We start from the raw sequence: 21415 nt of genomic DNA on the forward strand, positions 1-21415 counted from the left end.
TGCAAAAGGAATGGGATGGAGAAAAATAGGGGAACTACTATAATGCCTTTATCGAAATCAATGTTCTGGCCGCAGCTAGGCTACTGCATACGGGCTGCCCTGCCTCCAAAGGGACAGCAGAAATAGAGATGGGGGGTGTCAGAGACAGGCAATGTGAATGGTCAGAGAATTCTGACTGAGGCGAGCCTGAAAGGTTTGGGGTGCTGAGAGGAGACAAAGGAGAGGGGCTATGGCAGAGGGGTACAAGGAAACAAAGAGGCTACAGAAGGCCAGTGAGGTGTTCCTAGCCTCCCTCCTTTGGCACACAAGGACAAACAGGCATTCAATGGGACTGAAAGGCAGCTCGATTAAGACCGACCATGGAAATACTCATCTAGAAATGGATAATTAGCTGGCGGAACTCATTGCCACAAGATATCAAGGGTAGCACTGAGGTTCGGAGCTGAATAGCAGTAAAAAAGGATTAGACATGGCTCTGGATGAGAAGAATGTCCACAGTTACACTAGAGAGGGGCATGAGCCAACCTCTAACTAATGGGTCCAGGTTCTTCCCCCAGGAGAGAGGTGTTCCACTGGGTCGGTTCCAGTATCTTCCTCTGAAGCAGCTGGAGAGAGAAGGGAGGATAGGGCAGATCCCCACCCTGATTCCTACATCCCAGCCCTAAAAAAATGCCAAGAAAAGGAACATAGCCCATGGACCAGCCAATCAACATCATCCATTGGGCAAAATCCTTGGCTGGGCTAAGCCTGACCCAGAGCCCACTGGTGTCAGTGGGATCCTGCCTGCAAAGTTCAGGGCTTTGGATCAGGACCAAAGCAAGGGTGCAGCTGGGATCGGCTCCCCCTCTCTCTCCTCCACCCCCCACGCACACAGCTCTGCGGGTCAGACTGCCGGCCGAGAAGCACTGAGCTCTGGTATAGCTTGCAAATAAATGCCAGCCAATGCCAGGGGTCTGGGCTCTGCGGGGACCGGGGTGGCAGTTGTGATGCCCCTATGCCTGCCTGGTTGTCCAAAGCTGGCATCAAGGTGCAGGGATCCGTGGTGGCCCCCAGCTTCTGGAGCAGTGCCCTGTGCTGGGCTCAGTGTCCAAGACTCACCTGGCGGTCCAGCGGGACCCTTGGCTCCAGGGTTTCCTGTTGGCCCCTGGCTCCCAGGATCTCCCTTGGGACCCAACGGGCCTGGGAGTCCTTGCGGCCCTGGTTTCCCTGCAACGGAAAGAGCAAAAGGAAATACCCAGTCTGATGCCAGTGCAGTGCTTGCCAGAGGCCGTGCCTCCTTGGCAGGACAGGAGGAGAGCAAGACCGACCATCCCTTCAGGCAACCCCATGGATCCTCCCCCCAATCCCAACCCGCAAGGAGAAGGGTGGCCGCATCCCTGGGCAGTGCACTGCTCTGTGGCCGCCACAGTCAGAAACCAACGGGAGTGGATCTTGGAGGTGCTGTAAGGGGCTGGGCTGAGAGGTCCGAGTGCGGGAGCCCTCTATCCACAGCCCTGGTCTGCGGTGGGACGAGTCTCCCCCCATGCTGGCCCCTGCCAAAGGGCCTCACCCTCTGCTGTTTAGTGTCCACAGCCCCCGTGCTGAGACAGCTGATGGGGGGCCTGAAGCTCCCCTCACCCCGGAGCCGCACCTGCCCAGGCCATGCCAGGGTGGCATTCTGAGAGGCACACCTGCCCACCAGGGAGGGACAGGGCTGGTCCCCCGAGAACTCAGTGCCCATGGGCGCCTTAAGGCAACGGCTTTCAGCTGGAACCCAGCCAGGGGCACCGGAACCTGTGACCTGGCAGCAAAGGGCTCCGTGTCTCGTTGCCCCGAGCCATCCAGTGCCCACGCCCAACCCGTGCTGCCCACATCTCACTCAGTGAAACGTTCTAGACAGGATCCGGCCAGCTCAATGCCAGGCGAGAGGCCTCACGCCCTGCGGTGCCCTACAGACTCCATATGCAGGGGCAGGGCGATCACCTGGGGAAACCCCCACCCCCAGCCCTGCCCATTGGGGCACTGCACTTCTCCTTCCTCCGGCCTGCTGGCTTGGGAACGCTCCTACCCACTACTGGCTGCACTCCAGCTCCCCCCCGACCCCTGGGCCCGCTCTGATGGCTGCACTGTGGCTGGCCTGTGCCCGTGCCCGCCTGCACTGGGGCCGAGCACTCCACTCTTGAAGGAGCTGGTGATTTAAGCAATACTTCAGCATTGGCTTCTGTGTCCTTCCAAGGGATCAGGGGAAAGGGATGAGAAGCAGAGGGGAGCCCTGTCGGGCAGGGGCAGAGCCTGCAGTGGAGACTCGCCCCCCTTCCCTTCCATTGCTTCTCACTTCCTCCTCTGACCCCATCTCTTTCCCTCCCTACTGCCCCCCCAAGGGCATCCATGAGCCTCTCCCATTAGCCTTGCTGGTCTCTGCCCCAGGGATCTTGGGCTGGGAACTCTCTTATGCCTTAGAAAGAAAATGTCACCTACCATCCCGTCCGGGAACGGCTCCCCGTAGCATCTCTCCTGGGTTCCCTGGGAATGAAGGAGAGAATTGGGCATCAATCTGCTCCCTGGAGCCAATGGTCTCTTCTGCCTTCAGCCTGGCAGAGTCAGCTCACCCTGCCACCCCCTTCTCTTGGTGCCAGGGGTGTTACCTGGCACTGGGAAGCAACTTTACTTCTGAGCCAGGCTGGGGAAAGGCCAGGCCAGGCCGGCCCTGCTGAGCAACACCCCTTGACTATCCAGCACAGGCAAGAGTCCAGCCACAGCCCCCCTCCTCTCTGCCCCCCACAGCCACAGGCCTCAGCTCTGCTCTGCTGGGATCCACCACCAGGGGCGCTCTACTTGGACTTCAAGCTCTTGGGGGGGCACCTTTCAGCGTTATGTTTAGACAGCAGCTGGCACTGGGGGTTCTGTTCAACGACTGGAGCACCGACCTGGGCACTGCTGCAATGCAAACAATGTAAACGGGGTCAGAGGGAAGAACAGGGGTTTCCTTAGACCGGTGCCCTTGGGAGCAAAGGACAATCGGGTCTCTGCCTTTGTTTTCTTTCCTTTGATAATGGTGAGAACATCTCTCAGGCCATGGGACCCCCAAGGACTTAGACTGATATGCAGCTACAAAGGGCATTGCTCTGCCCAGTGCTGAATTGCAGCCACCTCTGGGGCAGAGTGCAGCAGCTGTTCAGCCCATGGTGACCGCAGGCAATGAAGAATACCTTGTCCAGCTGAGTTTAGGGCGGCAGAATGGGACTGGCCATGTTGGGACATGGCTGGGACTCTGGGGCTAACTCTCTAGCATTGGGGAAAGTGGTCTCGAATCGTTAAAGACTCCAGCTGGACAGAGTCTGGGTTGTGTGGCTCGTGGGAAAGTCAGTGCCTCCAGCCTCATGCTAGGGAGTCGCGCCTATACTGATTCCCCCTACAGCGCTGTCTGTAGTGCCGGTGTAGGTGGCCCTTGGAGGACTCCTCTCCAAGCACTTTGCTTTACAAGTAGCGGATGATTTATCCAGTTCCCACTGCAAAAGGAGACTGCATTCATATTCTCAGCCACCCGGGCGTTGCCAATGTCCCCTCCTTCAGGGGGCCCTGATCCCCACCAGGGAATAAACCATCCTCTTGTCCCCATACACAGGGCTCTGCTAACCCATTTGCTGCATGCTTTGGTTTCATTTTGCCCGCGTGTCTCCCCAGCTCTCTGGTCGCCCTCCCTGTGCTCGGACTGTCCTTGGTCTTCAGGGGAGGCAGGACACGGAAAGCAGGAGCCACACCCAGAGATATGGCTGACATCCGCCCTGCTCCTTGATCCCACACAAGCTCCTCTCTCCCAGCCAGTCCAGGTCCTGCATGGCAGGAGGCAGGGAAGCCATCTGACCTGCCCCATCCCTTCAATCTCTGGGGCATGTTGGGTAGGTCCCGGTGGCTCATTTAGCTGGGATCTGCTTGTTGTTAGACTCCCAGCCAGACTGTGACAATGGCGACCAGGGGAAATTCCTCTAGTCATTTAGGTGATCTCTGAAGGTGCCTACTGGGGAAGCAGTAGCCAGGTGCCAGGAGCCCAACAGACTTGCTGCCTGGTTCTAAAGCCCAGTTGCCAGCTGATCTCGGGACAGTATTCACTGGGGCTCTAAGGGCCTGTTGCTCGCAGTATCCCTGTGGGGTTGTGGGCTCTCTCCCTCTGCCATTTCACCTGCACGCCTGGGGCGAGATGGAGCAGCAGGCCTAAGCACCTCTGCTCTTGCCTAGGACCGACCACACCCAGTCACCTAGGACTGGTCTAACTCAGGGCACGGCAGCTGGCCACGCCCTCTCGAGCCAGGTGATGGGTCCTGTCCTGGCCCTCACCACCGCCTTTCTGCTCAGCGCTGCAATGGCAAGGCAGCCTGCACCCGCATGGGGGTGATGGAGCGATTCCCAGACCAGCTCCAGCCAAGGGCCCATTAACAGCACAGCCCCTCCCAGAGGCCCAGCGGAGCCAATGGGAGCCTTTCCACTGACTGTCTGGAAGCTGGAGTGGGCACTACCTGGGCAGCCCCTTCTCCCCCCATTAACGCAGCAGCCCAAGAGCGCGTCCTAGTCTGGCTACCATTCAGTTCCCTTGGGGGAAGGGTGGGGCGCTGGAGAAGGGAATCGTGCCACACAGCTATACATTTATCACCCCGCCCTCCTGCTGCTGCTCTGCCCCTAAAGCACAAACACATGGCCTGTCAGAGCAGGGGAGGCCTGATAAAACTTCCTGCTGCACGGAGCTGGAGCCAAAGCCAGATCAGCCTGGTCCTCAGCTGCACTCAATTAAACTCCCATGGCCTGGTGCAGTCCCTGCCCAGTGTGGGATGGGACGTGGCAGAGGCTCCACTCTGAGCCCCTTGCTTTGGTCTGGGCTGCAGTGGGACAGCAAGCCCTACCCTTGTCCTCTAAAGACCCATGTCCCTACACAAGTGAGGGGGGAGGCTCTGGGACAGACAGACAGACAGACTGCTGGAGACAGCCCCGCACGGTCGGGAGTGGATTTCATCTTCCCTTGTTGCTATGTTTCCTCCATGTTCATATGACAGACTGCAGGCACCCAGGGCAAGGACTGTCATAGAATCATAGAATATGGGATTGTTTAGTCTGTGGAAGAGAAGAATGAGGGGGGATTTGATAGCTGCTTTCAACTACCTGAAAGAGGGTTCCAAAGAGGATGGATCTAGACTGTTCTTAGTGGTAGCAGATGACAGAACGAGGAGTGATGGTCTCAAGTTGCAGTGGGGGAGGTTTAGGTTGGATATTAGGAAAAACTTTTTCACTAGGAGGGTGGTGAAGCACTGGAATGCGTTACCTAGGGAAGTGGTGGAATCTCCTTCCTTAGAGGTTTTTAAGGTCAGGCTTGACAAAGCCCTGGCTGGGATGATTTACTTGGGGATTGGTCCTGCTTTGAGCAGGGGGTTGGACTAGATGACCTCCTGAGGTCCCTTCCAACCCTGATATTCTATGATTCTATGATTCTAATATCTAGGGTGGAACACAGCAGCTGTTTAATAGCGCACTGCAATGGCCAACAAGAATCCCATATGCAACTGAAACCCAAAGGGAGTGTTTGGGAGATGGACTATGTTGACCCAAGCTGGGACTGGGGCAGAGGGGTGACAACTCCTGATGACGGGGATTCACAGCTGAAGAGTCTGGAGGCTCAGGAGAGATTTTAAGCCTCAGGAAAGTTACAAGTGAAAGGACAACAGGGCGGAGGTGGAGGAACCCAGGGAAAGGTGTGCTAGTGGGGATATCAGCCTGGCTGGATTCACCCATCACTGGGCCCTAGGCAAACACACTTCTCCCAGCCTTGTGGGACAGGAGCTGCCACTGTGGCGTGAGTGCGAGATGGGCGCAGTCTCCAACGCCCCACACGCTCCAGTCTCCCCTCTGCACCAGGCCAAGATTAGGGTGGCAGCTGCCATGGTGGAGGATGAAGCTGCCCCCTTGGCGCAGTGAGGAGGAAAAGCAGAGGAGGAGGATGCTGGCCTAGGATTTTGAGCCCTGTGTGTTAATGTGGCCCTGGACATCAGGCTGAGATTTGGGGCAATGGAGACCCTCTGGCACCCCACTAGAGCCAGGGCAGAGAACTCCCTGCAGTGTCAAGGGCCCATCCTGCTATCCTCAGGCAGACCAAACTGGGGGCTTTGCTTGAGTGCATTGGGCAGGACTGGGCTCTGAACTGATGGAAAGGCCCAGCTCCCATGCTCAGACCCAGTGGAGTCCTGCTTGTTCCATCTCCAGGGCTAGGCATGGAGGGGACCTTGGGCATGTGGATTTCTGCAGGAGCAGGAAGGATCCAGGTCTAGGCAGGAAACACACATCTGGCTCTCAGGATGGCTTCCTGCCTGCAGCCTCCAACTGCCTCAACTCCTCCACAGCAGCTCCTGGCTCTCACTTACCTTTCACACCTTCATCCCCAGGGTTCCCGTGAGTGGACGGAGACCCCCAGAGCTGGTAGGAATACGAGGGGGCAGCCCCGTTGGTTACGAGGTGTCTGTTGGGTACTAGGGAGGTTGCAGGCTCAGCTGAAGACAGCAATGCCACCTACGAGCAAGAGAGAGTTCCCAGCAGTGCGCCCAGATAGACTGCGCTAGACAGACTTGGGGCCCATTTCCTCTCCCCACGATGGTTCTGCACTGACAGCTGTCACCCGCAGCCACTCAGCATGCCCTTCCGAGGTTGGTGAGCCTGCTGCAGCGTTGGCTCTCAGCAGAACCTTTTAGCAGAGGCTCATGGTTTATGATCCAGAGGTCACAGGTTCAATCTCCCCTGATGTCCCACCCAAGGGTCTGGTGTTGTACTTCTATGGAGGAAGCTTTGCATTGCCTGGACATTCAGAGCTTTGGGGTTGAGGGGAGGAACTTGCAGCTTTGCTAAATGCATGGAGGGGAGCTCGAGGGCCTTGGTGTTCTGACTTGGTAGCCTTTGTCTCTGCACAAACTTGCATCAGCTGAATTAAACTCGTTTAGTTAGCCCTTGTGTGGACACCCCTATTTCAGTTTAACAGCAGCTTATGTTGATTTAGCTTAAACCACTTCCTAAGGCCTTGTCTACACTGGAGATGTGAACCGGTAAAAGTTCTGTCGGCATAGAGCCACCGACTGTTCAGCAGGATGTGCTCACACTCGGCAGCTAGGGGTGGTGCATCACACTGATCTGGCAGAAGCATGTTGCATTGTGGGTAGGCATCCTGGCATTCTCCAAGCCACCTTCAGGCACACTGCCTTGTAGAAAACTGTTGCTGTGTATTGTGAGATACCCAGGTACCTCTCAGGGAACTGAGGGCATTAGGGGGTCAAAGACCACCATTCCCTCTGTTCTATCCCATGACTGCAGCCCTACCATAGTCACGATCCATTTTGGTCAATTTCACGGTCATCAGATTTTTAAAACAGTAAATTTTATGATTTAAAATAAAATAGTAAATTTCACGATTTCAGTTATTTGAATCTGAAATTTCATGGTGTTGTAATTGCGGGGGTCCGGACCCAAAAAGAAGTTGGGGGGGTCACAAGGTTATTGTAAGGGGCTGTGTGCAGTACTGCTACCCTTCCTTCTGCGTTGCTGCCTGCAGAGCTGGGGAGCCGGGGAGCAGCGGCTGCTGGCCAGGAGCCCCGCTCTGAAGGCAGAGGCACCCCCAGCAGCAGGGCAGAAGGAAGCGTGGCCTGGTCTGGGATTGCCACCCTTCCTTCTGCGCTGCTGCCTGCAGAGCTGGGCCCTCAGTCAGCAGTCGCCGCTTTCCGGCCGCCCAGCCCTGCAGGCAGTACAGAAGTAAGGGTGGCAATACTGCATCCCCCATAAAATAACCTTGTGACCCCCCTGCAACTCCCTTTTGGGTCAGGACCCACAGTTTGAGAAATGCTGGTCTCGCTGTGAAATCAGTGTAGCTTAGGGTAAAAGCCCACAAAAGCCCAGATTTCACGGTGAACGACGCGTTTTTCATGGCCGTGCATTTGGTAGGGTCCTACCCATAACTGACTGCTCTGGTCCCGTTTATGAGCTGGCCCTTGCACCTGTGGACAGGGCCTGGGGGGACCCAGCACCCTTCTCCGTTTTAAGGACAGGGCATGTGGCCCTGGTGCGTCTGCAAGGCCGCAGGGCTCAGACACACCTAGCTGGACGCTTGGGCTGTGCTGCTGCAGCTGTTCCTGGAACAACTGCACTTGAGACGCAGGATTAACCCAGGTCAGAGTGTCCACACAGCCTCCTGCACCTTAAATTGGTGCTACTCTGCATGGAGAAAAGCCCCTGGTGTGCAAAGGGTCGTACGGAAAACCTGGGCTGGGGTCTTGGGAACAATCTCTATTTCCTTGTGCCAAAGTCCTGGTCAGAGCCATGGGGAATCTTTCTAGGATATAGTGACTTGGGCCTTTAGGTGGCATGTGCCCAGCTGCCATGGCCTGGCGCACCTGCTAAGATCAAGCACTAATCTCTGGGATGGGCTACAGGGGCAGAACCCCTCTTGCCAGTGAGCCCCTGGGGCTCTCTATTTCTGATGCCAGGTCTAAAGCAGAGCAAAGGTTAAAGCACACAGAGGGTTAACCTGGGAGCCCAATCCCCTAATACACTGGCCTCCCTATGACATTGAGCCCTGAGGGGTGATGCGATCACAACAGAACCTCACCCGCACATTCCCCAGGGCTCCAGGCCAACTGGTCTTAGTGACACTTCTCCTGTAGCCATCCCACGGAGCGTCATCTCCTAAGGAACACACCCTATGGCCTGGTGTTACCCCAACTGGAGACCATTCATATCACACAGGGATAGAAACCAGGCACCAGATCCACCCCTCCTCCTCTCCGCTGCCAGGCCAGTCCCCCACAGTCTGGTCTGAAGGGCCTGTTAGTTGTGTGTGTCTCAGGTGCGGGGGCTTCACAGCATTGGCACAGGTAACTTGCCCACATTTGCCTGAGTGGCAGAGCTGTGAACAGAACCCAGGAGTCCGGAGTCCCATGGTTTAATAACCCGAAGACCATCTCTCCTCCCCTAAATGCTTACAGCAAACTGAAACGTCAACCGTTAAATTCCCACCTGTTTCATAAAGCACTCAGCCTCTGAACAGCCATGCCACACCCTGGCTATGCTCTATCTTGTCCTACGCAACTTCTGTGAGTGCCTTAGAATTGCAATTCCTGTGGGACGGGGATGGATTATCTGTTGGGGGCTGACCTCCTGCTACACACGGTGCACGTCTACGGAGAAAGGCTGGGTGGTCCAGTGACCCTAAGTCCAGGACTCAGGCAACCCAGGTACAATTCCCCACTCTGCCACAGACTTCCTGTGTGACCTTGGGCAAGTCACTGAGCTCTTCTGTAAAAATGCGGATAATAGCGCTGCCCTTCCTCCTTGGGGGTCATGAGGATAAACACACTGACGCTTCTGGGGTGCTCTCTGTAATGGGCGTTGTGTCAGTACTCCAGAGAGACAGCTGTCTGCTCCTGGGGTTGGCACAGCTGGCTGAAAACAAAACAAATGCAATTTTGCCCCAACCTTTTGAAATGTTGAAGTTCTTTTCATTTCAAAGGGTAAAACAGGAATTGCAGGATGAAGGAAGGTGTCCCAGGAATTGCAATTCTGGGCAGAAAAAGAAAGCAGAACCTCTCCAGTAGGAATAAGGCAAAAAGAAAAGAAGGGGGAAATGAAGAATAATAAACAAAAATACTTAAAAAAATGATAGCACAAAATGTTGATGAAAAAAGAAAGGCAACTGTTTAAAATGAACAAGCTGGCAGCCCCGCTCCAAGTGTGACACAGAATATCAGGGGCTGGACTAGCCAACCTCTTTCTACATTTCCATGAGATTTCACTGGGATCCAGGGGTAAACGTCAGACTCAACATTGAACCCAACCTCCACGAGATGCAAAGTTCTGAGGTGAGACGGTCAGGCTGGCTCCCCTACCACACCCTGTGCTCCCTGATCCTGTACCAGCGTCCCGCCTCCAGCCCCCTGCCACACAGACACTGACCTTGGCTTCCAGGCTGCTGAGACGCGCCGTCAGTTCCACCACTTTGCTGCAATTCAAACACCCTGGGAAATCAACCAAAAGAGCAGAGAGTAAAGGGACTGGGGAGAAACCTGAGGCAGGATGGAGGGGCGGCGAGAGGGAGTGGGGAGGAAATAAAGAGGAGGGGAAGAGTGCGGGGCAGGGAGTATGGACGTGGGCTCATAACATTCTGCGCCAAAGGTTCCCTGGGCAGCCCAGGCGTAGGCTGCATGCCAGGGGCTGGCGTAACCCACTCTGTGCCCAGCCTGCAGCGGCCCGGAGTCTGCTACAGCCCCACGCAGCGCTTTTCGCTCTGGAGGTCTCAGCTCAATCCTGGACCTGTCAGCCAAGCGGGTGGGACCCATTCTTCCCCGGCTCCAGGACAGCGAAGCACCAAACAAGTCAGGCCCTGTCACTCTTTGTCATCCACATTCTGCTCCCCCAGGGGGTCCTAACCCTGATCCCAGGAGAGCCCACCTGCGGGGGGGAGACCAGAACTCCCTTCCAGGCAGGACTCGTTCCCTGGGGCTCACCCTGAGGAGTAAGAGCCCCGCTGTGGCGTAAGGCAAGTACAAGCACAGCACTCCCGCAGCAGGGACGATGCCTACCCTGGGGGCCTGCCCCAGTTCCAGCCATTGGGGCACACAGCTCAGCCTGGGGCCGCACCTGCACAGCTGCCCCAGTCACAGGTGCCGACTCCGTGGGTGCTCCAGCCCCGGAGCACCCAAGGAGAAAAATTAGTGGGTGCTCTGCACCCACTGGCAGCCAAGCTCCCCTCACCCCCCGACCCACCTTCTCCTCCTCCTCCTCCTCCTCCACCCCCACAACCGTGTCGCATCCCCACTCCTCCACCTACCTCCCAGCACTTCCCCCCCGCCGCTGCCAAACAGCTGTTCCGCGGATTGCTGGGAGGGAGGGGGAGGAGCGGGAACATGGTGCACTTGGGGAGGAGGAGGGAAGGGGCAGGGCTGGGGCGGGGATTTGGGGAAGGGTTGGAATGGGGGCAGGGCCAGAGACAGAGGTGGGGTCGAGCACCCAAGGGAAAGCGGGGAAGTTGCCATGCGTTGCCTATGACCCCAGTGGCTGTCATTGGCGTAAATGGCCAGTGTGGGCAAGGCCTCGGGCTCTTGGTCTTCGGGACTTGAGCCCAGGCTAGAAGGATTTACAAGGGTCACACAGCAGGGCCTTGGGAATGTCCTTTACCCGATTTCACGGAAATGGCGAGTGATAGAGATGTTATGATCTAAAGCTGGTTCTGGACCAGGGCTGGGCAAATAACAACCGATCCCTGGGCCTTCCCAGCCAGACCTGAAACAGGCCTTTCTTCAAGCCTCGACTTGGTCAGATCATTTTCTAGGCATGCCCCTTTATTTCCCTTGGATGCCATCAGGATCGGAAAGTGCTCAGGTACCGTGAGGAAGGCTGTTGGCACAGGATTTCCAATCCAAGCAAATGCAGGAAGTACTGGACATATACCAGAGACTGAGATGACAGGCACCTTATAAATATGATAGCTAGAGAGTATGACAATAGACTGACCAATCGATTTATGTGGGATCACACCCGTACTTGCTCACACTCATGTGAATCCTTAATTCCACAATTTGCCAAACCCGGGAGACTTGGAAACTCTCTGAGCTTGTGGGTGCTTAACTGACGCTCCTGACTGACCCACTGCTGCTACCGACCAGCTGAGGTCTGAGAAGCAGCAGAAATAACCTGTCACTCTTGATGGGGGGGGCAATTTTAGGGTTGGGGGGCATGTGACCACCCCACGCACTGCCTCTGGTGCCTTTCCCACTCCCCCTGTGCCTCCCACACCTGCTCCAAGCCAGCACGTCCTTGCCCACCCCCTTCACAGCTCCTTCCCCACCTGGTCTCCCATTGCCTGGCCACTGGAGCGGGCTCGGGCCACCTGCTGCTGAGCAGGTACCTGTCGCTGTGGGTGAGGGAGGGCCAGGACTCAGAGGGCTTCCCCCGTGCTGCCATGCCTGGCTCTCTTCCCTGCTCTGGGCACCCCCTAGCGGGCTCAGCGGGCATGCCAGGGGCCTTTCCCAGGCATGTCCGGCCCTGGCGAAATCAGGGGGGGGACGACCCCGACCTGAAGGCGTTTGCAGTGTGGAGCAGACAGCCATCGTGGGGATGGCAGCAGAGCAGATGCATTGGGAAGACACAGTACTACCATCCATTAACAAAGCCAGGCTTCCCTCCCAAGGCACAGCAGGAGGAGGGCCAGAGATCTGCCTCGTCCTCACCTCGCCTTACGCTCTACCTCGAGCTCTCAGCCGGCGATACCAGCTCCTGGCACACCAGAGGCTGTCAAACACTGACCATTTCGTTGCAAGTCTTCCGGGAGGTCCGTCGCATTTTGGGAGAGACACAGGTGAGATCCTCATATCCCACCCCCCGCCTTTTTCCTGCCACGTAGGAGCATTAGCTGTGACATTCTGGCCAGATTCCACAGTGGACAATTACACTCTGCATCCCTGAAAGCCCCTTGGAAGTTGCCAGTTGCATACAATACTCTTTTGCACGTCCTGCCCTGAACTATTGTGAATGCTGTAGCCCAGAGGCAGCTGCATTTTAGCAGGAGGTGAAATGGCATTTTATCTATTCTGATCGAATCTAATCAGCCAGGTTCCTGGAATCAATCTGGCCTGTCTCCTCAACTAGTTTTGCTCCTGGTTCTGTAGCAATTTGACCTGAAGAAAGCTCAGACACCCCTTAGCTTCACCAACAATGAATGTCAAGGTGGGAGAGCCTCTTCTGAGCATGAAAGAGGCATAAAGAGAGGAGCTCTCAGCCCCCTCTCCCTGGGGAAATACTCATTCTCATTGTCCAGGGTCAAAGGGCACCAGGAGGTTTGCAGCCTTAATTGCTCCTAGTCCCAACACAGAGCCTGCCCTCCTCACTGTCAAGAGTCCAAGCCGTCTCCATGGCTACTCGGGGCCTGGCTCCGACTTTTAAAGGAGCAGCATCTCTTCTTTTTTTTTTTGCATCTGCCATTTCAAGATCTCTTCCCTGCTTGTTCATCGGGAGACGGTCTGAGTCCTAGGAATGTCCTTGTCTGCAATTTCTCCTCAGCCTGCGTCTCCAAGGTGCAAGATGCTCTTCCCAGCTAAGAGTAGATAAGGGCTCTGTGCAGACCATGGACACTGCCACTCAAGTCAGCTGGAGAGGTCCCCAAGGCCATAGCCACCCAGAGTCCCAGACATTAACGACCCAACCAGTCCATCCAGGGCAGAATTGGCCCCTCCAGGTTTCATGTCCCATTTCTGGGGCTTGCCCACCTTGCCCTGGAGGAATCTCCTTCTCCAGAGTGTGTGTGTGTGTGTGTGTGTGTGTCGGGGGGCAGATTCTCCTCTGCCCGGCATCGCGTGTGGTCGCTCAGTGTAGAGTGGATTTACAGTGCTCCTGTTCTGATGTGGTGTGAGTGGACCACTGATAAAAATGGCTGCACTAGGGGCTGAGTAACCAGGATCAGGCCCTTTAGTCTGCAGCCTGCTGAGTCTTGGGGCTGGGGGATCTTGCAGCGAGAAGCAAACATGGGGGGCAGATGGAATGGGATGGGGGAGTACAGCTCTCTTGCTCTTCCTCCTTTTCCTCCCCTCTTTGTAAAACAGACACAAGGAAGGACTTCTGCACACAACGCACAGTCAACCTGTGGAACTCGCTGCTGGGGGATGTTATGAAGGCCAAAACTGTAACTGGGTTCAATGAATAATTCCATAAGTTCACATAGGATAGGTCCATCACTGTTTTTTAGCCCAGATGGTCAGGGATACAACCCCATGCTCTGGGTGTCCCTAAGCCTCTGACTGCCAGAAGCTTGGACAGGATGACAGGGGATGGACCACTAGATAATTGCTCTGTTCTATTCATTCCCTCTGAAGCACCTGGCATTGGCCACTGTCAGAGGCCAGGATACTGGGGTGGATGGACCATTGGTTGGATATGGTCCTTCTTATGTTCTTATGTCATTTGGTGGCATGAGTGGAACAAGCTGGTGGGTCCCAGAGGCTGACCTATCGTGGTCCCAGAAACCACCACCCAGCGGGCCCTCGCCATTGGAGGCCAAGGACATGGAGAGAGAATGAGCACCCTATATTACCCTGGGAATAATGGCAGGTGGCTGAACCTAAACGTCCAAGGGGTTTCACAGAGGACCCAGGGGCTGAGTTCCGAGGATCCCCTCCAACGTCCCCTCCTCACATTCCAGGGGGTCTCCATGAAGACCTGTTGCTAACGTTGAATTGGACTGGAAGGATGTGGTTGGTCATTGATCACCTGGCGGCATGGGCGGTGGGTATAACAGGTATAAACCTAAGCCAAGCCCTGGCCTCGCCCATGCTGGTGCCAAAGCTGGCGGGAGCTCAGCTCCATCGCTGGCTGGGGGCCAGCGGGCTGGCGCTGGGGCGGCCCGGCACTAGGGCTCAGTGCTTGGGCTGGTGCTGAGGCTGGCCAGTGGCCTGGCACTGAGGGCCGGCGCTGCGGTGGCCCTGCGGCCCAGTGCTGGTGCTGTCTCCCGCTGTCCTTCCTTGGTGTGACCCAGGGCTGAAAGCAGGGAGAGGCCCCCCGGTGTCACCAAGGGCACTGGGGAATGCGGGGAAAGTGGTTTGGCTGGGGCTCCTCTGGCCGGGGGGGGTGTGTGTGTGTTAAGGGCTCTGGTGGATGGGTGAGTGCTCAGGTATGGGCGGGGCCTTGGGCGCAAGGGGCGGGGCCGTGTGGCTAGCTCACGCACTGCCCATGCCTGGTGGAATGTACCCTTTGTGAGAGCTGAGTCCCCCCCACTCTGGACACGCCCCCGCCAGCCCGCCCTCGCCTCTCCCCCGGGGTGTGTGCTCAGAAAGCACAAGGCTGGAGAAAGTCCCAGTGGATGCCAGACAGAAGCTAGAACAAAAGGAGAACATGTGGGAAGCGAGGTACCTCCGCCCCCAACCCTCAACAGCTGGACTCAGCAAGCCATGCCAGGCAGCGGAGTCTGGAGAGAAGACAAGGCCAAGTTTAAAAAGCCATGTAAACCCCAGAGATGATGAGGGGGAAGGATGCTTGGCACTGCTGTCCTGTCCACAGACACTTCTCCCTCCTGCACTCCCATGTCCACAGCCCCGGCCGTGCCAGGTAGATGGAATTCCTGCCCATGACATGCTTGGAAGGCAGGAATGCAGATGCCTGACACTCCTCGGCCAAAGGACCATGTTGGCAGCTGGATTGGGAAGGAGGCATTGCACGTGGGGTTGGTTCCTGTTTTGTTGCATAGGGAGGGTTGTGGGAAGAGAGTCAAACGGTTACGTGCAGCACTGCTATCTCCCAGCCCGGCCGTGGGGTATGGGAAATGGGGGGCCTGAGTCTTCTTTGGGGCAGAGCAAAGGGCTCTTTGAACACCCATCTAGCAGCTCCTCTACACTGCCAGAGTGGTGCAAAGGGGCCTGGGTATCCGTCCTCGGCATGCGGAGTTAGCACACAGCCAATAGCAAATTATCCATGCTCACACACAGGGCTGTTCCCACACAATGGGGGGTAGCATCTGACACTGCAGAACCAATCCGATTAGCTCCTTGGTCGGGGACAGACCCAGCAAGCCACACCCCTCCGCTGAAGGCAGTCCCGGGAAAAGCCCAACTCTCATACCTTATGCCCTGCTGAGATTGCAAACATGCCCTGAACCGAGGGACAAAGGAGCAAACCAGCAGGAAATAACCTGCCCCCACTGCACTTGCTGGTAAAACTCCTATAGACTTCAGGGTGGCCAGGGTTACACCACTGACTCGAACCTCAGCCCAGGAGCACGAGCTGGGCAGACAAGCTGTTCCCCTCTGTGCGTTGACCTGCTCTGAATAGTCTGTGTACTCCACCTTTAATAGGGGAGCTGGTCCCCTCCCCCCCACAACCTGCAGCAGGGACAGGCAGCCATTTTGTGTTCGGCTCCGTGCAGACTGTTATAGAGACAATATATAAATATGTCATTGGCTGAAACCATCCGGTTGCTCTGGGGAATGGAAAAAAACAGCAGTTCCTTTCTTTCTGCCACCAGGCATGCCCCTCTGTCTACTTCACGTTGCTATTCTGCCACCCATCATATAGCAGCTGAGCACCCTTCACATAAACTCAAAACAAACAAAAAATCCCTAGCAGCCTCTCCTCCTTATCAGGGTCAGCACCTGACAAGGGGGTGTGCCACACGAGTGTATTTCCGCCTGTGTGTCACTCACGAGCTCTTTGCGGCGAGCGTCCGCTGGAGCCGTCAGTCTTGGCCAGGACACCTGTGTCCCCTGGTGTTCACTTACTGGGTGAGGGTCACTCCTAGCATCAGGTCTTCGGCCCACATTGGCGTTTTATAACTGGCTTTCCACAAATGTTCCACAATATTTGCTCTTTCAGCAAACACTGCTGCTGGAAAATGACACCTCCCCTTACACTCCTAAACCCCACAAACTGGAAAAAACAAAAATAATAAATAAATCCAAGCCAAAATCCCAACCCCGCCCGAACCCCCAAGCGCCGCCCCCGCAGCTCCCATTGGCCAGTTCCCAGCCAATGGGAGCTGGGGGGGACAGTGCTGGTGGCGGGGGCAGTGTGCGGAGCCACCTCCCCCCTCCTGGGGCTGCAGATACATGCCAACAGCCAGCCGCTTCTGGGAGCAGCGTGGGACCACGGCATGCAGGCAGCCTGCCTGAGCCCTGCTGCACTGGGGCCCCCCTTAGCCCGGGGCCCTGGGCTGCAGCCCCTAAAGCCCCTGTGTTAATTCGGCCCTGCTAGTGCCTGGCTTCCCTCATTCGCTCTCTCTTTCCCTATCTGTCTATCGTTCTCTTTTCCCACTGCCACTCTCTGCCCCCTCCCTGCCCCTGAAATAGGTCAGAGCAGGGGCAAGGGCAGTACAGGTTTGAGGGGAGGAGAGGTGCAGAGTTTCTAGCATGGCACAATCTGCAGCCAAAGAAAGGTGACACCTTCCCTCCAGACCCACCTGAGTAGGTTGCTGGTCGGAGAGGGAGCCTCCGCAGTGGGGCTGGACGTCCGGCTTCCTGAGGGGCGACGTAGCTGATGGTCTCTGCAAAGGAAACGGATGGCATTAGTCACTCAGTGGACTGGCTCATGGGATCTGTGGTTTCCCTGCTGCCCCTGGCTGGAACCCCGACCCCCAGGGAGACTGTCCAGTGGAAACTGACCCCTAGTTCCTGTCTTGGGGGCTCTCTGGGGCCTCTCAGCTCTGGTATTGCCCCTGTGAAGGAAGCTGAGCTCAGTGGGGCAGAAGCTTATCCCCACTCCTCTCCTGCTGCTCCCAGGGGGTACAAGGCCCTTCCAGGGGCCGGCTCCTGAGAGAGTCAGTAACATTCAATAGCATTAAGGGAGACAAACTGGAGGAGATCAGACACACCCACCCAGGGCCAACCGTCTACTGCAGCACTGCAAAGGACTGAGGGCCCCAGCTGCAAGCCTGGGTGCAGAGACCAGTTCGTGGGAATGCAGGGCCCATGCCAGCGGTGGGATGCTGGGCAGTGCGATGAACAGCTAGATGGACACTGGGGGGGGGGAGAGGGGTGTTGTGAGAGAGTGGGGGCAGAGGAGAGCATATTGAGCTGTGCCCACCTCAGGGACACTCCTCGTTTCCATGGGTCTGGATCACATCCTACAAGCCTGGACTGTTGATTGGGGGTGCTGCTGGGCCAGCATGGGGTGCAGGAATCACCCAGCCTGGGTCTCCCACAGGCCAGCACAGAGAACTAATTGCTAGCCCCGAGCTGGCCATTTGCTTTGCCACGAGACCCCTGCAGGCTGGCGCTGCCTGACCCCCCGCGGCATCGCAAAGTCCCAGCCTCCCTGCAGCATGGACCCTCTCCACACACGAAGCAAAAGGGGCGACACGCACAGCTGGCCATCTCTGAGCCAGGGCAAGGGCAAGACCTGGTGCTGCTGGGGTGGGGGAGCAAAGGAGGATGGGTCAGCCTGGGCCTGGACATGGAGGCAAACAATCTGCCGCACAGGTGCCAGGTCTGGTTCAGGTGCTAGCTCTCTGTGCTCCCCCCAGGGACCCCCTCCCCCCGATGCTTCTTCCCAAGCCCTGCAAGGGATTAACATCTCCCCCTCCCCGCACAGGTCTCCCAGTCTGTCAGGAGCCACCTCTTCCACGCCACCTCCTCTTCTAATGAGGAAGCCCCTGCACCCCACTTCCCTCCTCGCTGGGGTTTGTAGGCAGGTATGGCGCCTTGCTTACAGCTGTCCAGCCAAGGAGACCCTGGTGAATCCGGGGGAGAGGGGGGGGAGCAGGGAAAGCCGGTGCCTTTTGATCTCTCCCCCCAACTGACCAGCCTGATCTAACATTCCCCTCTATCTCCAAGGAGAGCTCCCGCCTGCCCACAGCTCAGTTCCCCAGTCCCTGCCCCCACGGGAGGGGTGCCCCAAACTCAACCCACACGCCTTTTGGGGGTGCGGAAGGAAACAAGGACGACACACACTTTCCCTGGGCAGTGGGGACACAATTCCAAGCTCCCAGTAGCTCAGACAGTGGGATGGACCCTGGCTGTTGGGAACAGCCAAAGAACCGCAGTGGGGAGAGGGGGCAGATGAACTCCTCTCTGTCCTGATGGCCACTCGATTAGGCCCGAGTCCACATATGAACTCAGACCCCAGCGTAGGCTCAGGCACTGACCATCCAGGCTGACCTCACCCGTGGGTCCTTTGACTTGGAAAATGGGAGCCAACTACATTTGTCAGGGCCCTCTCTCTGCTGCTCCCCCCATCTCGGGCACCCTGGGTCACAGTCACATTCCCTTCCCAGACAGGGAGATGGAGGGGGTTGGGATGGGCGGGTGACTTCCTGCAGTGGCAGAGGAAGAGCTAAGAAGTGTTGCTTCATTCCTCCATTCGGGGCCAATGTCCTTGGGGCCTCAAGGAAACAGCAATGAATTCCCACTCCCAGAACTGCCTTTATCGGAAGGACGGCACTGAACTTTGGCCCAAGCTCCCAGCTAGAAAAACCCTGTTGGAATGAAATGGAAGATGTTATAGGCAAACACGAGAGGACGTGAGGGCAATAGCCAGGGCCAGCAACAGGGCCGAACTAGCACCAGAAACAGGAAATACATGACAGCCTCTGTGCATGGCCCTGTGAGCTACACTGCAATTCTGCACTACTTTCCACCCCTCCACACACTGCACCTTTACACTGCATTATACCTGTGAGCTGCACCTCCAACCTACCCTGCAACTCTCCATGTATTGCACCTTTGTACTATATTGCAATTAGTCACTGCTTTCTACCTTGCCATGCATTGCATCCCAGCACTGCACCTGTCCAGACATTGCACCTGAAAGCTACACTGCAACTCTTTAGCGAACTCTGCACTGCATTACACCGCTACATTGCACTAGCTCGAGGCACTGGACAACATCTCTGAATGGACTGCGCCTCCAAACTACACTGCAACTTTCCATGCATTCCACCTCCGAGTCACGCTGCCTCTCATAGAATCCTAGAATATCAGGGTTGGAAGGGACCCCAGAAGGTCATCTAGTCCAACCCCCTGCTCAAAAGCAGGACCGATCCCCAGTTAAATCATCCCAGCCAGGGCTTTGTCAAGCCTGACCTTAAAAACTTCTAAGGAAGGAGATTCCACCACCTCCCTAGGTAACGCATTCCAGTGTTTCACCACCCTCCTAGTGAAAAAGTTTTTCCTAATATCCAACCTAAACCTCCCCCACTGCAACTTGAGACCATTACTCCTTGTCCTGTCCTCTTCCACCACTGAGAACAGTCTAGAACCATCCTCTCTGGAACCACCTCTCAGGTAGTTGAAAGCAGCTATCAAATCCCCCCTCATTCGTCTCTTCTGCAGACTAAACAATCCCAGTTCCCTCAGCCTCTCCTCATAAGTCATGTGTTCCAGACCCCTCATCATTTTTGTTGCCCTTCGCTGGACTCTTTCCAATTTATCCACATCCTTCTTGTAGCGTGGGGCCCAAAACTGGACACAGTACTCCAGATGAGGCCTCACCAACGTCGAATAGAGGGGAACTATCACGTCCCTCGATCTGCTCGCTATGCCCCTATTTATACATCCCAAAATGCCATTGGCCTTCTTGGCAACAAGGGCACACTGCTGACTCATATCCAGCTTCTCGTCCACTGTCACCCCTAGGTCCTTTTCCGCAGAACTGCTGCCTAGCCATTCGGTCCCTAGTCTGTAGCTGTGCATTGGGTTCTTCCGTCCTAAGTGCAGGACCCTGCACTTATCCTTATTGAACCTCATCAGATTTCTTTTGGCCCAATCCTCCAATTTGTCTAGGTCCCTCTGTATCCTATCCCTCCCCTCCAGCGTATCTACCACTCCTCCCAGTTTAGTATCATCCGCAAATTTGCTGAGAGTGCAATCCACACCATCCTCCAGATCATTTATGAAGATATTGAACAAAACCGGCCCCAGGACCGACCCTTGGGGCACTCCACTTGACACCGGCTGCCAACTAGACATGGAGCCATTGATCACTACCCGTTGAGCCCGACAATCTAGCCAACTTTCTACCCACCTTGTAGTGCATTCATCCAGCCCATACTTCTTTAACTTGCTGACAAGAATACTGTGGGAGACCGTGTCAAAAGCTTTGCTAAAGTCAAGATACAATACATCCACTGCTTTCCCTTCATCCACAGAACCAGTAATCTCATCATAGAAGGCGATTAGATTGGTCAGGCATGACCTTCCCTTGGTGAATCCATGCTGGCTGTTCCTGATCACTTTCCTCTCATGCAAGTGCTTCAGGATTGATTCTTTGAGGACCTGCTCCATGATTTTTCCAGGGACTGAAGTGAGGCTGACTGGCCTGTAGTTCCCAGGATCCTCCTTCTTCCCTTTTTTAAAGATTGGCACTACATTAGCCTTTTTCCAGTTTTCAAAGATAACTCCTTGCATCTCAGCCTCACTTTGACCCAACAATAGTGCATGAGCACCCTGCATTGTGCACATGCCTCGGCTTTGCCACCTCAGTGCCCTATGTGCTACTCTGCACCATGCGCTGTGGAACTCCCTGCTGCAGGAGGCCATTGAGACAAAAACAGTTGCTGGATTTGACAAAGGGCTGAGTGACATTATGACTGTTGTAATAACTTTGGTTGCTCTGCAAGCTGCGAGTGATCAAACCTCATGTTTCAGGGTGTCTGATGAATCCCAGGAAGTACCCCTCCCAAGTACACCTCCAGGCACCAGCAGGGGAAGGTTTGCCGGAAGGGCCCGTGTTTCCCCTCTACACTGGCGCATGCCCAGATCCAAGATTAAATCTGCTCCCAGATCACTGCGCACCCTGCAGTTGGCACTGGAGAAAGGCACAGAGGGCACCAGGAGGTGTCAGGCAGTGGAGGGGGAAACAACATAGTGGGAATCAGGGGAGGGACAGTGCAGTGGACACTTGTGGGTGTCGGCATTAGGGGGCAGAGAGCGTCTGTAGGGGCAGG

At 56.1% G+C, this 21415-nt stretch overlaps 1 protein-coding gene across 8 annotated transcripts in view; it reads right to left on the reverse strand.

The window, feature by feature from the left end:
* EMID1 (EMI domain containing 1) overlaps nucleotides 1–21415 on the reverse strand; it is a 95746-nt gene that overhangs the window by 23935 nt on the left and 50396 nt on the right. For all 8 annotated transcript variants that reach the window (XM_073312550.1, XM_073312548.1, XM_073312547.1 and 5 more), the window contains 5 exons: nucleotides 16934–17017; nucleotides 9952–10013; nucleotides 6384–6528; nucleotides 2458–2502; nucleotides 1099–1206 (listed from right to left, as the gene is read on the reverse strand). In XM_073312550.1, the coding sequence (XP_073168651.1) occupies nucleotides 1099–1206; nucleotides 2458–2502; nucleotides 6384–6528; nucleotides 9952–10013; nucleotides 16934–17017 (444 nt within the window). The remainder of the gene's footprint in view (nucleotides 1–1098; nucleotides 1207–2457; nucleotides 2503–6383; nucleotides 6529–9951; nucleotides 10014–16933; nucleotides 17018–21415) is intronic.

The sequence above is a fragment of the Lepidochelys kempii genome, chromosome 15, assembly GCF_965140265.1.
Source record: "Lepidochelys kempii isolate rLepKem1 chromosome 15, rLepKem1.hap2, whole genome shotgun sequence".
Classification (NCBI taxonomy): domain Eukaryota; kingdom Metazoa; phylum Chordata; order Testudines; family Cheloniidae; genus Lepidochelys; species Lepidochelys kempii.